Source organism: Typopeltis vanoorti, chromosome 22 (genome assembly GCF_054136105.1).
Source record: "Typopeltis vanoorti isolate ZY-2024b chromosome 22, IOZ_Tvanoo_1.0, whole genome shotgun sequence".
Taxonomy (NCBI): Eukaryota; Metazoa; Arthropoda; class Arachnida; order Uropygi; family Thelyphonidae; genus Typopeltis; species Typopeltis vanoorti.
The window spans coordinates 8,754,667-8,772,042 of record NC_143570.1 but is presented as its reverse complement, the minus strand read 5'-3'; the positions used below and the strand labels follow the sequence as shown (position 1 = coordinate 8,772,042).

The 17,376-nt window shown below is 35.4% G+C and overlaps 1 protein-coding gene across 4 annotated transcripts in view; it reads left to right on the top strand.

The window, feature by feature from the left end:
• The window catches only part of LOC150094143 (paired amphipathic helix protein Sin3a-like), a 382,913-nt gene that overhangs the window by 44,454 nt on the left and 321,083 nt on the right, over positions 1-17,376 (top strand). For all 4 annotated transcript variants that reach the window (XM_090411964.1, XM_090411965.1, XM_090411962.1 and 1 more), the window contains exon 4: positions 7,051-7,321. In XM_090411964.1, coding sequence (XP_090268090.1) covers positions 7,051-7,321 — 271 coding nt within the window. The remainder of the gene's footprint in view (positions 1-7,050; positions 7,322-17,376) is intronic.

Sequence of the window (17,376 nt, the reverse complement as noted above, 5' to 3'; positions counted from 1 at the left end):
TGACAAGCTGTTAAATAAATTGAAAGAAATGGGATTGGATAACAGACTAGTGAGTTGGATTGGTGACTGGCTGTCAAATAAATATACCAGAAAGTGGTAAATGGGGGTGCTGTGTCCTGAAGGAGGAAGGTCACTAGTGGTGTGCTGCATGGGTCTGTATTGGGACCATTGTTGTTCCAATTGTATATTAATGTTATTGGGATGGGTTTAACTGGTTATATGCAGCTGTTTGCAGATGATGCAAAATTAGGGAGAGAAATGCAGAGTCAAGCTGATGTTATGGCCTTACAAGACTTGAATAGATTTGGTCATCTGGGTTTCTTGGGGACCAGGAGATGGTCGAAAAGATTCTGAGATGAGTGATCAAGATGGTGACAGGTCTGTGGAATACTCCCCACAAAGATAAGTTGTAGGTTAATGGGTTACAAAGTTTAGTTGATAGGCAGAAAAGGAGAGACATGATAGAAACTTTTAAAATATTAAAGGGGTTTTATAAAATTGATGCAAGCAAAATTTTTCATATGACATATAGTCAGAGAACTAGGAGCCATCCATGGAAGTTGTGTATGAGTGTGGTTAGTATGGGTATGCAGACCAGAATTTTTGCATGGAAAGTGGTGAGTGAGTAGAATGGATTGCCAGAATTATTTGTGAATTCCCTGATGGTGAATGGATATAAGGAGAGGTATGATGATGGTTGATTTGGTTCTCCCACAGTGAATCTCTGGACTCCATGAAGATGCCTTAAATAATAATAATAATAATGATAATAATTGGTACAAAATACTCATTTGTTATTGATTTCATTCTTAAATTTGTTCCCCTAGTTCACTCAGCAACAATGTAATAATAATCTTGTATAGTAGTCTTTCATTAGCACAGCATTTCAGTGTAGAGCTATTTATGGCCTACATTAAGCTTTACCAAAATTTGTTTTGTAACATTTTATCATTTTGGATTAATGTTGGCTAGATTTAGGAATAGATATAATCTGATTTAAACCAAAATTCAGATGAATTGACAAATTGTACCAAAAATCCCAGTTATTAAGTTGTATTAAACTCTTCTCCTTCAGAGCAGAGTTGTGTGCGTATGTTCAATAAAAACAAAACTTTATAGCATTTATTTCATTTCCTTTCCTTTCCTGTTTGTGAAGAAGGAAACAGCAGCATAAGGAAAATATCCTCCTGGAACTCAGGTTTTTCATCCTATCAAACAGGCAAATCAGCGCCAGGTGATGACATCTAATTATCATATGATACATTGGGCCTCATAGTTTTAATTTAGTGAAATTCTAAACAATAGCAACTAAGGAAAATCTGTCTAGAATGATCAGAGATCACCTAATTCAAAGCTAAGTGGACATCATAACAGAAAATTTCCTGTTATGGCATGAGCACTCAACTTCTATGAAACCATGCTTACCGATCTGCAAGTTTCTGCAATGTTCTGCAAGTTTCATGGTTGACATGAAACTACTTACAGAACATTATTGAATATTAGTAGATAATGAGTTTTGTATACAGAAAGAAATACTGTTGTCTTACAAAAGTATTTATTTCTGCTGGAAGACAAAGAATATTATCTTGCACTTGAAAGATATATATACACTGGTGTTCAAAACCTAAGAACAAACACTATTCCTGAAAATTACAACCACAAATTTGGGTGAATCAGGTACAGATTCAAACTTTTGAATCATGCACAAAGGGATCATGAGGTAGCACTCCAAAAGGCTGTTCTAAGCAAAGCGATGCACCGTGACAGGTCAGCTTGTGAGTCGGCTCCATTCAAGCACAGGTACATGGATATCTCAACAAACCATGGCAAAACGTCTGCAACAAGTAGGCCTATATGCCTGAAGGTCTATAATTTGCATCCCTTTATCCACAGCTCATTGTAGAGCACGTTTTCAGTGGTGTTGTATCCATAAAAATTGGACAAGACACCATTAGGTCAATATACTCTTTACAGATGAGAATTAATTTAGTCTTTCCTCTAATTCTAGATGACACTTGATCAGGCATGAAAGTAGTACTGCTTACCATTGCAAGAATGTTCTTGAAAGGGATAGATACAGCAATGCTGGGATCATTATGTAGGGAGGCATTATTCTTAATGGATGCACCAAGCTACAGGTGCTGGAAAAAGGGACTGTAACTGGTGAACGATATTGTAATGAAGTTGTATAACATCATGTTCGATTGCTTCATGATGCTGTAAGTAAAGAATTAATTTTTATGGATGACAAAATCCATACTGCATTGTACGTAGTGAAGATACTTCTGGAGAACAAGGATGTTAATTGAATTGAGTGGCCAGCATGCTCCCCAGATCTCAAGCCTATATAGCACGTTTGGAATGCAATTGGAAGATGCATTGGTGTTAGAAATCTCCCCCCCCCCCAAGAAAATAAACAAGGCTAAAAAACAAACGTATCCTTGTTCTGAAGGAGGAGTGGACCAGTTTGTCTCAAGAACTTCTGAATCACTTGCTTGGTGTTAAGCATGGTATGACATTGTGGGAGCTGATCGCAATTCAAGTGGACATATTCCCTACTGAAATTCTCCCGGCATAGTTTTTTGTAAGCACTGTAAATTAATTCCTTAACTGTGTCCTTAGGAAATTTGTAACTTTTATCATAAATGTGTTCCAATTTAATTTGTGCAAAGTTTATAACACATTTTTTGTGTAATATAATTTATTAGTATGCTGCCAATAAATGTATATCCATATTTGGATGTGTCATGAAAAATTTTTCATATACAGGTAAAAATGTAGTTTGTCCTTATCTTTTGGACACTAGTGTGTGTATATATATATATATCAGTGGCGTCGCCTGCCCATTTCGGTTGGGTGTGATGTCGTGTGGGTATGAAACCCGCTCTACATATTTCACGTCAATTTGACCATATGCATATGGGCGTCCACAGAAAGTTTTCTTGGGGGGGTGGGGGACAAGCTTGGAGACAAATAATTACATCAATAAATATATATAATTATTCATTTATCAATAATTATATATATTTATTAATGATAAATGAATAATTACATCAATAAAAATCTTTTAGCATATTTTGATGTAATTATTTATCGATATAAACTATAAATACAATATTTTCATTTTACATTGATTTTACTGATCTTTAATTCTTGGGAAAAAAAGTATTCGGAATTAATACTGTTTTTAACACAATTTCATATATAAAAAAATTGATCGTCATATTTTATTAATAATGGACTAATTAATTAATCCCCAAATCCTAAATTAAATGATTTCAGTTTAAAAGCCAAAAAAAAAAAAAAAAAAGAAAAACTAATACGTAAAATAATATTAAATTACATTCACTTACCTTTTAAAAATGTATTTTTCTGTTTAAATTTGTTTCACCATAAATTTACAATTCACATTTACTCAGTGACTGACTAGACAGAGTGCAAATGAACTAGTTGCTGTTCACATCAGTAATGAACATTTTTTCAAAAATCAGAAAAAGATGAACCAAAAACAGGAACACGTTTGTATTTTATTGCTGCAATAAAGCGTGTTCTATGGCTACCCTGCCGTGGGCCAACCTGTAATAAAATTTTAAGACAGACAAAGCGGCGCCATAGTCGAGGGTGTAAGGTTACTTTTACGATTATAATATGTGGAATTTTTTTACTCAATCCAGGAGGGGAGGGAAGTTCCCTGCTTGTCCCCGGACGCCGGTGATTGCATTTTAATCGATGTATGAAAGTTTTGAGAGTGCATAGAGCATTAACGCTCATCTTAATTGGTCCAATGCAATTAATTGCAGGATAACTTTGAATACTTCTATATAGAGTGGGGGAAACAATCTGTTTGTTTTAGGATTTATTAGAAAACAACAATGAAGGAGAATACTATATTTATTTGGTATAATTGAAATACTCAAAGATAAAAATATGTGAACCATCATTTATAAGACATGTGAGAATAGGAAATGAAAGGAAGGAAGGAGTGTGAGTAGAAATACTTTCATTAATGGCAAACAAATTATTAATAATTAACATTTGTGATATGTGTATCCTAAAAGTTGCTGGGTAGAGTGAATAGCACGATCCTATAAAGTCTAGATTCTAGACATGAATAAGTGAATTTATGATGGCATAATTAAAAAAAAAAAAAATCTGAGGAGTGGTAGGAATAAATATGGTTTGATGGAGCAGCAAATCATCTTGTAAAATTTGTTGCACATGTTATGTGTATTTCTCTGGTATATACAGGGTGTTCGGGATAAATTTGACAGTTTCGTAAGGAAAAAGAAAATCTTCTTTGTATCTATTAAATTTAATGAATTGACAAAAAAACATTACAGGCAGAGTTAATTACAATACTATCAACAAGATTTACTCAAAATAACCACCATTAGCATCGATCACAGCTTCAATTCTGCTTCGGAACCTCGAACAAGCTGATGCTACAGTCTCCCTGGGAAGGGCCGCAAAAACTGTTTTAATTTTATCCATTAACTGGGCTTTTGTATTACTGGAAGTGCGATTGGTGTCTTTTTCAACTGCGCCCCATACAAAATAATCCATGGGGTTAAGGTCTGGGGAGTTTGGAGGCCAAACATTTGGACTGGTGAAGTCGTAGAAATTTTCAGACAACCATTTTTGACTTTTCCCAGAGGTGTGGCAAGGGGCCGAATCCTGCTGCCATACATACGGCCTACCATTGGCTACCCTTGTTATCCAGGGCTTGACTACAGTTAGCAACTCCACGAACAAAGCCCGAATTCCAATGCCAGGGTTCTTCAACACCTGTTCCTGCAGATTTGCGAGGAATTCTGCTGTACGAACGCAATCAGATCGTCTGCTAGGGATCTTTCTTCTTGCTACATCCTCGTAGTCACCATTGCAAGTCTCTAGTTCATGCCTGATTGTTTTTACTGTATTCAGGGAGCATTGGGCAGCAGTCGTAATATCCTTATTTTGATGGCGGGCACGAATCATCATGATACAAGTTATTCTCTTCCATGATTCAGGTGGGTTCCAGCTATCCATCCTTTCTGACATCTTGTATATGAATGAAGAAGGGTCCAAACTTTTAAATGAAGAGAAGTGTGTGTTAATACATGTAACTTATGGAAAAATATAATTAATTATAAATATGTCAAATTTATCCCGAACACCCTGTATATATTTTGCTCCGTTTTCTAAGAATTTTATTTTGTTTACTGAGACTCGGTATACATAACATCTGATCATTATCCACACTTTTGGGAATCCTACATTCATTAGTTGTTTTTTTTTAGTATCAGTGGTTCTTCTGTCTTATCAATCTCACACATGCTGGTATTTTGTTGTAGGTCAACAACGTCTTATAATACACAGAAGTATTCATTTTTATTCAGGAATAGATAATTTTTTACTGTGTTGTTTCCGAAGGCTGGAATAAAAATGTCTCTATAAAGTTAAAAAAAAACTTTGCAACCTCAACAGATTAGCAAGAGAAACAATTATTAGCTCTCCCCCCAACATCCACTTTCAAATTTTCAGTTCCAGAAAACATGTGTAACACTGTTTGTAATACAGCCATTTGAGGAAAAAAAAGCTCTTAACTCATGACAAGTGACAACGTTCAATTGGATTGGTTATCACAATAACCAATCACAACCTCTATGTGCTATTATCCCTGAGCTCACCCAGCCCCCCTGCCTTCTGAGCGGTTTAAAAATATTAGAACGCTAAGAATTTGACCTGCTGCACCCTCTTTACATCTTTTCAAGTAATTTGAAAAGTAATTTGTAATTTGAAAGCTCTCTTGGGCTATTAATGCGAATGTGAAGCAACATTTACGCTTCTAAAAGTGCCCTCTTCATGAAGCGCTAATGCTTCATTATCTACGTGAAGAGGACAATGAAGCGTTAGTATATTGTGTTTAATTTTAAGAATCACGTGAAGTCTGCAAACAATTAGGGGAGTCTTTAATGGGAATAAATGCAAAAATATAATATTGGTGATACTGATATTTCGTGGATGAGCACTGCACACCTGGAATATGATATATATATATATTTTTAAAAAACATAATTTTACTGACTAGGAACACTGAGATAAGGTAAGATAAAAACTTTAATTAAAACAGAACTAGTTTCGTCGGAACGCCGACTTCTTGAGGTGTATAAATTATCACAAAAACTGGAAAAAATAACAAGATAAAACATAACTTCTCAAATAAACAAGTTAGGAATAACAACAGTCATATATATATATATATATATGTAGAAAGTATTTTACCTTGGGTATAATAAATGTTAAGAATACCATGCAATTTTAAATCTGGTTTTACTCCATTTCCCAAGTAAGCAAACAGACAAACAAGTCAAGTTTGTGCCTGCAAATGATGCAAGTCTAGCTGATCCTACAGGTAGTGCAAGACCAAGGCAACTCGTGGTAAAGGTGGCATAAGCTCTGATCACTAATCTTAATATTTACCCTTAATGCCAAAACACATCTCCAAGAAGGGTATGTATGATGTTTTGTATTCAAGGCACGGGGGGCACTACCCAGACTGGTTTCGACCTTTATTGAGGTCTCATCAGTGGGAGCCAGGCTAGAAATACCAAGATATATATATATATATATTTTTTTTTTTTTTTTTTCTCTCCACATCAAGATTGCCACTTCATTGTTTAAAGTTATCACTGGAAGATTTCATTACCTTAAACCTTGAAATACCTATTCAAGATTTTAAGTGTGCATCTTTTTCAGTTATAGAATGTATAAAAATGGACTGGATCAGTTTTTGTAGGGTCCAGTACAGATGTCTAAGTTACATAATTCTCATTTTGTTTCTTCTTGTTCTCCTATTGTTTGTCATATTTCCTTTCAGTTTTAAAACTTTGTTATAAATGGATTATTTGATTTTCAACATGCTAGCATGTATTTGTAAACATTTCTGTCTGCAGTGCAACTTAACTCTTATCTTTCATTTAGTAAGATTGTTTTATGTTTATTAAAACAAATGGTGATTATTTACAAATAAAAAAAAATTTTTTGATGATTTATTTATTTTATTTTTAGAGAGAGTCTCCAGTCTACTGTCCTTAAAGTATATCAACTTTTAAAAGGTGATCCTGAATTGATTGCTGGATTCAATAACTTTCTCCCTCAAGATTTTCAGTTAGCTGTGAGGCCAAATAGAAACTATGGGGACGTGGCCGCACTGCTCAATTCTTCATTTTCACAGCCATCAGTTCCTCCTGACAACAATTCACCTGCTGTTATTTTTGGAGTGAATGAAACTTCAGAATCTGACTTTGATTCATCTATTTCTTCACCATTAGCAGAATATGTAAGTGTTTTTGGTTTAAGAATAAAAGTAGTCAAAAAAGTGCTGTATTGTTCTTAGGTATAAATAAAAAAGTACAGGAAAGGAAAAGTAGTATGATAAAGGATAGGATAAATTTGCTTCTGATAGTAACTGGAAGAAAATTTATATGAAGAAAAAGGCTGTTATTTATTTTTTTAAGAAGGAGAATAAGAAAAAGAACATATTTTTACTTATGGAATTTTCTCAGTTAAGAGCTGTGTGTGTGTGTGTGTGTGTGTGTGTGTGTGTGTGTGTGTGTGTGTGTGTGTGTGTGTTCATGTTTTTGAGAAGAAAAATGATTACTTTTTTCCCTCTTATGTTAAAAGTAATGTCTCTTCTCGTCAAGCTTAATTAGCATTATTCAGTTTCAGTTTGGATTTATATATACTATATTTTCCTATGAAAATATAATATATATTTTCCTCAGATATCCCCACTGTTTAATATCTAAACCAGATATTCATAGAAAAAATATTGAGACATTCTATTAGGGACACAGATACTGGGACATCTACCTATTTCAAATAGATAATTGTCTTCCCCTTCACACTTTGGTTTGTGTTTTTGCAAGATATATGCTTGAATAGTTATTCCTCTTATTGCTCTTACTACACATGGTTATAATTTTCCCTCTGTTTATAACAAAGCCTTGAGTTCAGTGTGTTATACCTATAAATTCATTGTTATGAGAGGCTTAATTTATCAGATGTATCAGCAAAAAATCATCTTAAGAATTAAATATATTAGAAAGAAACTTGATATGATTAGTGTTCAAGAATGTATAGGGAGTTGATTCTAAGGTAATTTCATCATTTAAATAGAATAGAAAATAAAAGATTTTTATTATTATTATTTTTTATTGTTGCATATCATGGATAAACCTAAAGGAAGACTAAGGTGGATTGATGCAGTTAAACCCTAGAAGACAGAAATATAAAAGATATCAGTTTGAGAAGAGAGTGCAGACTAGGAAACTAATGAAGTTAATAAGTCTGAACAGAGATTACTGAGCAAGGATGAGGAAGCCAGCAAAGTGAGAGTAGGCCTATGAGTGTACAATGGAGCTAAGTGTAGGATGTGATTTTTTTTTTTAATATCTGTATATTTTTAGGATAATGTTTTTTCTTCATTTTACTCCATGCAGTAAGATGGCAAAAAAACCATTACCCTGAAAAGACTCCACTTAAAAAATGAAAAGCTATTCTGGGAGTCAGCATATGTTCTCCAGAACACTCCTAATATCACATTCAGTTATATTTGTATATCTGAATACAAAGCCACACCTCCTTGTATTCACTTTGTGATTAACCTTGAAAATGCCTCTAACTGCAAGTGAAATGTTGATGATAAAATATTTGCTTTCTTACTTGTGGTATTGTTATAAGCTATAAACTTTCAGTAATATTATGGTTTAACCAATGTATGTGCGTGCGTGTGTGCATGTGTTTAGGCAGGTGTCTAAATTACTATTTAAAATGGGATGGTAATGATTTAAGCACTGCTTGTTATGAATGTGATGCATCACTGAAGTGTAAATGAAAAAGATCCACAAGTTGATATTTGGTGAATAAGATTTTGCTTATTAGATCTTCAGATATGTTGATATGTTAGATATCTTAAGATATCTGTAGAAACTGAAGGGATTGTTCTGGAATCTCTTCCTTATTCTGTGAAAACATACTTATTTAGTGCTCTTCCCCTCCAAAAAAAAAAGCCTATCTATATAGATTGAGTGTTTGCAGTGATAATGCAATGGACTTAATCATGAATCACTTTGCATAAAGAAGCAGTTGTTCAGAAAAGGTTAACAGCATATGATAAAAGGGAAGAATATTTTCATTATTATTGTTTATGCATCTTTTGATAGACTGGTTTACAGATGATATTATCTAATCTTACTAGTACATCTCTGCAGCCAGTCTGAATTTCTTTGGTTTTGTTAATAAAATTTGGAAGTTTTTGCATGGGGTTGTAAGACACAAATATGATACCAGTAAGTTGGAGAATGCTTTAAGTTGGAGACTGGAGCCCTTACACTAGACTGTAGATCCATATGATCTTTCAGACTCCATAAATCTGCCTTTTTGAGAAAAAGTTTTAATTAATCTGGTGGCTCGTGGTTGTGGCTAATTGGGTAGTGGCCCTTCCCTCAATGCATAGCATTATACATGTCTGCAAGGAGTTGTACTTTGCATGGTGGGAGATACTGAGACAAGGAGTGATGAGAGCTTGGTCCACCTTTGCTACGAGTTGCCAACAGATGTACCACCTTGCCTCAGTCTTGAAGATATTTTCAGCTGCAAACTTTGTTTGCTCACAATTGGATAAAGGATTAAACTACATTTATTATAATCTGGTGGCTAGTTTATGTACCTTGCAAAAAATCAGTTTTTTTCTGGGCTTTCTTCTTTTGTACAGTAGACTCTCCTTTCTAGTAGTAGTTCCATCTTATTATTTTGTTTTGTATCTGTAATGTTAGTAGCATTACCATTATCTTAGTATGTGATTTTCTTTTTATTATTATTATTATTCAGGCCTCCATGGAGTCAAAAGACTCATCATGGGAGGTCCTTCCTAAGAAACACAAAGTCTATCATACCACTCCTTAAACTCATTGACCATTCTCGCTCTCACCACTCCATCAGGCAGTGCATTCCATGGTTCAACCACCCTCCATGAAAAGAAACACTCCTCACCCTCTTGCTCACAGATTCCTTTTGTAACTTCCAGGGATGGCCTCTTTTCATCACTACTTCCCGCTGTTCAACCAAGCAAAAGAACTCCCCAGCATCAACCCTGTAACCACCTCTCAACAGTTTAAAAGTCTCAATCATATCACCTCTCCTTCTTCTATCCACCAAACTCTGCAGTCCAGATCAGCCGATCCTCATAACTGTCATTGTACAGTCCTGAAACCATCTTTGTTATCCGCCTTTGTACCAATTCCACAGTTAATTTATCCCCTTCAAATCCTGGGGATCAAATCTGAGAACAATAGTCTAAGTGTGGTCTGATCAGGGTCTTATACAACGGAATGATAACTGTTTTATTTCTGCAGGTCAATGTCCTTCTCATTATTGCAGCAATCCTCTGTGTTACCTTCACCACTTTTGCAATATGTCCCCTAAATTTCAGGTTTCTATCAATCATCAAGACCAGATCTCTTGTCTCCCCTACTTCCTCCAGTATAACTCCTCCCATAGAATATGCAGTGTCCCATCGATGTTTCCCAAACCTCAAGACCTTACATTTTGCTGCATTAAACCAATACACCCATTCATTTGCTCATCTATCTAGCTTATTCAAATCCTCTTGCAGGGCTGCCACATCTGCACTATTACTAATAATCCTTCCCAGCTTCGAATCATATGATATAAAGGTTAAACAATATAGGTCCCGCTACTGAGCCCTGTGGAACCCCACTTGTAACCCTCTGCTTCCTTGAAACTGCCCCACCACACACACAAAACTCTCTGATACCTATCGGACAGCCAATCCTGAATCCAGTTGACCAATCTGACATCCAGACCCATGTGCTGCAACTTAAATAATGCAACTTAAACTCAGCTTATCAAGTGGCACCCTGTCAAATGCCTTCGCTAAGTCTAAGAAAATGGCAGTATATGCCTTTTCCTCATCTAATGCTCTTGTAACTTTATCATAAAAGACCAGCATATTGCTAAAATAAGAGCACCCCTTCACAAATCCATGTTGACTCTCACAGATAACATTACCCTCATCTGCCCAATGCTGTATACGGTCCTTCACTACTTTCTCCAAGATCTTACTAACTACTGATGACACACAAACTGGCCTATAATTAGACGCTTCCAGTCTGCTACCGCCCTTATGCAATGGCACTATCTTACCTTCCTTCCATTCCATGGGCACCTTTCCTTCAGCCAGATTTTCATTGAAAAACCAGGTCAAAGGCACTGTCAGTTCCCTATCACATTCTCACAAAAAACATATCACATAGAGCCGCCATGCTGAAGAAGCTGTTCCAATGATCAACGGAAGTGACCTTCATTGTGTTGGCCTTCATGCAGGACCAATAGCTGAAACAGCCATACAGCATTTCATAACTGAGCAGTGAGATGTTACTCTGGTTTCAGAATCCAGAAGACTGTACCTTATTATGAATGATAATCTTACTGCCATACACCAAAGATGACAATATAATCAGATGGCTTTCTCCCACTGATGTTGGGAATGTTTGTACTAACTAGTGAAGTATAATTCTTCTTTCGGTATCACCACTTCTGTTTAATTTTAATAATACTAGATCAAACACCAGCATATTCCATGGCAAGTTTTGTTCTTTATAATTTTTTGAAGAAGCATTCTGAATTCATTTTTTGATGTACATTTGGTATTGGTATCTGCTTCATCTTTTGCTTTCATTAAACATCCTGGAGAAAAGATTCAGATAGTTGAATAATATAAGCACGTAAACACAAGAAAGATATATAATTAGCCAAATATTTCGGTCTGAAAATTGCAGACCATCTTCAGTGGCACTACAAGAACAGTTTTAAAAAATACAAGGTGGAATACTAACAATAGATCATTTAAAAATAGAACAAACCATGTGATGTTATATCACTAAGTATTAAAGGGAATATTTTTAAGCAGAGACATGATTGAAAGAAAGAAAATTTAATATTAATTAATAATATTAAATAACAAAATTAATATGAATTAACGAGTTACCCTGATTAGACTTTCCCAGATTTTTGATACAGATATACAGTCATTCCGATTCAGGTTAGGATGATGGAGAGTAAGGCCTCTATGTTTTCTTTGAATAAACATTCAAATTTATAGCGGGATCTATGTAAGAGGCGAGTTTTTGACCAACGGATGTTGTGGTTAGTTTCAATCCCGTGCTAAGCCAATCCATATTTTTCAGGTTTGTTGTGACGAATGGAGGATTGATGTTCTTGGATTCTTTTTTCAAGAGAGCATCCAGTTTGTCCAAAATAGGAAAGATCACCGTTGCAGGGAATTTGATAAACTCCAGGAAGAGACATAGTTGATCTTTAGGAGAAGGAAAATGGGAAGATAATTTGTTAATAGGTAAATACGTAGCTGTTAACTCATATTTCTTCAGAATTCTTGAGATAGGTTCTGAAATCCTGGAGATGTATGGAATTGGAACTCGACGTATTGAATCTTTGTTGTTTAGTAGTGGATTATAAGAATTGAGAAGATATTGTGTACTCTTTTTTAAATAACGAAACCTGTGGTGTGTTCATAATTAGAAGAAATACACGTATAAACCACAGTGAAAATTATTTAATTGTAAATATTTCATCCTAAGTATCTTAGGACATCATCAGTACAGTATTTAAACAAAATTAGGAATAACATACAGTTAGGGCGCATGATTACAATAGAATCTCATGAAAACGTGCATAACGTGCTAAAGTAGTACAAAAAAAAAACGTTAATTATTTAACACAATTTTGTATGATAATTTCCCATACTTTAGAAATAGTAAGAACATCGTTGCGGTTTAGGTTTGGTCTGTGTAGTAGGGCTTCAGAACTTTCTTTGTATAAATGTTCATGTTTAAATAAAGATCTATGTAAAAGTTTAGCCTTTTCCCAATGGATCCTATGGTTTGGATTTTTAATTCCATGTTGAGAGAGGCCAGATTTCTGTGGTTTAAGAAGACGAATGTGGTCTTGATGTTCACATTCGTCTTCTTAAACCGCAGAAATCTGGCCTCTCTCAACACAGAATTGAAAATCCAAACCATAGGATCCATTGGGAAAAGGCTAAACTTTTACATAGATCTTTATTTAAACATGAACGTTTATACAAAGAAAGTTCTGAAGCCCTACTACACAGACCAAACCTAAACCGCAACGACGTTCTTACTATTCCTAAAGTATGGGAAATTATCATACAAAATTGTGTTAAATAATTAACTTTTTTTTTTTTTGTACTACTTTAGCACGTTATGCACGTTTTCATGAGATTCTATTGTAATCATGCGCCCTAACTGTATGTTATTCCTAATTTTGTTTAAATACTGTACTGATGATGTCCTGAGATACTTAGGATGAAATATTTACAATTAAATAATTTTCACTGTGGTTTGTACGTGTATTTCTTCTAATTGTGTACTCTTTTCGGAAAAGCCATCGAGTTTCATGTGTTGTTGGATAGTAGAAAGTTCTTTCTGTAGAAAATTAGAAGTAGAACAATTAGTTTTTGGCTCTTCTGATTAGACATTTTATGATTCCTGTTTTTTGACAAGGATGATGGGCTGATTCTTTAAGAATATACCGACCTGTGAACGTTGATTTCCTGTAAACTGTAGTTGTAAGAGTATTTGAAGGTGACTGGATGAGAAGAACATCTAAAAATGATAACCGGTTGTTTTATTCCATTTTCATAGTAAACTTTATACGATGATGTAAGGAATTGATACTGTTTAAAAAAGAAGGTAAGGAGTCTTTGTTGTGAGGCCATATAATAAAGATGTCATCTATATACCTTACCCAAAAGGATGGTTGAGGGAAAATAGATGAGAAGAGGACTTTTTTAGATGTTCTAAATAAAAGTTGGCTAAACCAGGAGAGAGAGGACTTCCCATGGCTGTTCCTTCTACTTGGCTGTAAAATTTGTTTTGACATAAGAAATATCCAGAGTGTATTACGAAATTGAATAGTTTTATAATGTCTTCTGGAAAGATGTCAGCCAGTAATTTTAAAGTCTCCTAAATGATCTATTGTTAGTATTCCACCTTGTATTTTTTAAAACTGTTCTTGTAGTGCCACTGACGATGGTCTGCAATTTTTAGACCGAAATATTTGGCTAATTAAATATCTTTCTTGTGTTTGCGTGCTTATATTATTCAATCTATATGTCACAAGTATCTTTAAAATATTAGATTCAGATAGTGTAGTTTAGATGCGTTGTGTACTTTATGAATTGAGTTGCAGGTATTCACACCATCAACAGAGTTGCAGTGATCTATAAAAGTAGCTCACAGCTTTAAATTCTGGGCTTAATGGAAAATTCAGAGATCTAAAGCTATCATTTATTCTCCCAAGTAACATTAATAGGAATGATGACCTACCTCAATCTCCTAAATCTGGTGTGCTCACATTAAGAGACCACTGCTTCAACTCCTCCCTTCCTATAAGAATGGTAGTTGCTATTTAATTGGCCATTCCCTGCCCATTACGCTCTCTTCTTGCATGTGCACTCTGAGAAGAATCCATCCGTTTATCTGCATTATATATACTCATACACAGTCTAGCCATAAATACTGTTACAACTTGAACAGTGCATTAATCTTTAATTTATCAGTAAATCATTTACAGCTAATTTACAGTACATACAACATACACATAGCAGCATTCAAAGTTCAAAATGTTCCACTTTTGTCTTCATGCATGCCCTCCAAAGTCTGTGAGGCCACATATCGATGGTGGCACGCACAACATCCAATGGAAATTCTGCCACTGCTCGCTCCAAATCCACTTTCAGGCAGAAAATGCTGGGGTTTTATTTCTTGCAGGCTACTCCTCAAGTTATGACCACAATTTGAAGTCCAGTGGATTCAGATTGGGACTTCCAGGTGGCCAATCAGATTGTGATATATGGTCAGACACATTCACCTCCAACCACTGTTGTGTGGTTCTCACTTTGTGTGCAGGGGCTGAGTCCTGTTGGAAGGTTAACTGCCTACTGTGAAACAAGGTGTTGTTTGGGGCCTTACCACAGGTTCCATCACGTTTTGATACACTTTGGTGGAGGTTTTGAACTCCTTCTTGCAGAAATGCAACTTGTTTATCTCCGATCATCACATCCCACCAACCTGCATCACTGATGCAGATTGATGGGATGTTCGGAGATATGCCTGAATCATGGGTGTTATATCATGTGCTGTGCCACCATCTAGGTCATATATCTGACTGTTTGGCAGTTAAATGATTCTGAAATAGTGAAAGGCTTTCTTATCTGTGAAGAGGATATCTCTGTGTCTGTTGTTTGCATGCTGCTGGAGAAGTGCCTTTGATTTTATCACCCTCTGTTGCATATGTTGTGGTGTTAGGAAGTGTCCAGTAGAATGACAATTGGTTCTCAACCTAGGTCATTAGTTGGTACATGTGACATCATTCTCTGTGAAATGCACATCTCTCATGACATTACTTTCTGTGTTCTCACAGGATTATGGTGGAAGTATGCCTTCACAGCCCTCACAAGGTGCTGCGTTCTAATGCAGCATGGTCAACTTATTCTTTGGCAGTCAGATACATCTTCTGTATTGTTATAATGGTCATCATCATCATCATCATCATTATCAAATTCCTGCCATGTACCCTCAAGGGGTGTACAGGATATGACAGTACTACATGAAAAAATTACATCATTACTAACTTCCTATCTACAATTTTCCTCCAAATCAGTCTGTTACTTGTCAAGACTCCAACATTATCAGATCTTATATTTCTATCGTCTAAGGCACTTTGTACTGTATCAATACACCTATATCTTGGTCTTCCTCTGGGTCGTTTTCCTGCCAACCTGGCAGAGAACACTTGTTTTGCTAATCTTTCCTCTCCCATTCTATTTAAGTGACCATACCATCTGAGATTAGCTCTGCTAACGCATTCCTGGATGCTGACACTGTCAAATTCTTTCCTAATATCCTCATTTTTAATATGATATTGCCATTGATGCCATCTGTTCACGCCTCTAATCTTTCTCAGGACTCTCATATCTGCGGTCTCTAGTCTTTGGTCAAGTGTTTTACTTCTAACCCAGCTCTCAGATTCATAAGTTAAAATTGGTTTGAACACAGTCTTGTATACAGCAAATTTAGTGTTCCGACTAATTTCTTTCTTATTCCATATGAATTTATTCAATTGACTTCCCACCATACCAGCTTTGCTGATTCTGTTGTCTATTTCTATATTTAGTTTACCATCTTCAGTAAAAATTGTGCCTAAGTAGCTGAAATGTTTTACTTGTTCCACAGGTTCTCCATTCACAACACAGTTGACATTTTCAATGATTCTGCCTATTTTCATTGTCTTTGTCTTTTTATTGCTGACCTTCATACCATATCTATTACAACAGCTATTCAATTTAGTCAGAGAATCTTGCAGACTTGTAACGGATTTATTTAGAAGTATAACATCATCCGCATAAAGCAAAGAGCTGACATTAACATCTCCAATTTTGATATCAGGTTTAATACCACATTCCTTCATAATGTGATCCATATAGATAATGAATAACAGAGGGGATAATGTACATCCTTGTTTCACACCAGATTTAACATTAAACCATCTTCCTGTACTTCCTTCAATTCTAACTGCTGACTCACAACTCAAATAAAGACTAAGTATTGCTTGATATAATGCCCCATTGACACCATATAACTGCAGCGTATTGAATAGTTTCTCTCTGTTGGCACCTTGTTATATGCCTTTTCCAAATCAACAAAACTTAAATACAGTTCTTTATTATATTCCCATGCTTTCTCGACTATTTATCGTGAAGTGAAGATCTGATCCTGACAGCCTCTATTTGGCCTGAATCCAGCTTGTTCTTCACCCAGCTTTTCTTCCACAATTCTTCTGAACCATTTCTCAAGTATACTTGCCAGGAATACCCAGTAGGGAAATACCTCTGTAATTCTCACATTCGGTTTTATTTCCCTTTTTATATATGGATACCATGAGAGCTCTACTCCAATCATCGGGAATTCGTCCCTCTGTCCAGGCTTTCTGAACTATGCAGTGCAGCCACTGTAAGACTTTTATACCACCATACTTCAGCATTTCTGGTCGAATATCATCTACTCCTGCTGCCTTTCCACATTTCAAGCCTTTGATGGCTTTTTCTACTTCAAGTATGGATATGTATTCCTGACTTCATGCCTGTTGAGTGTTTTTTACCACTGTGCTATGATCACTGCTTGTTTCATTTAGCAGTTTTTCAATTTAATTACTCCATACTTCAAGGATATCTTTATCATCTCTAACTCCTTTCATTCCTAAGCTTCTTCA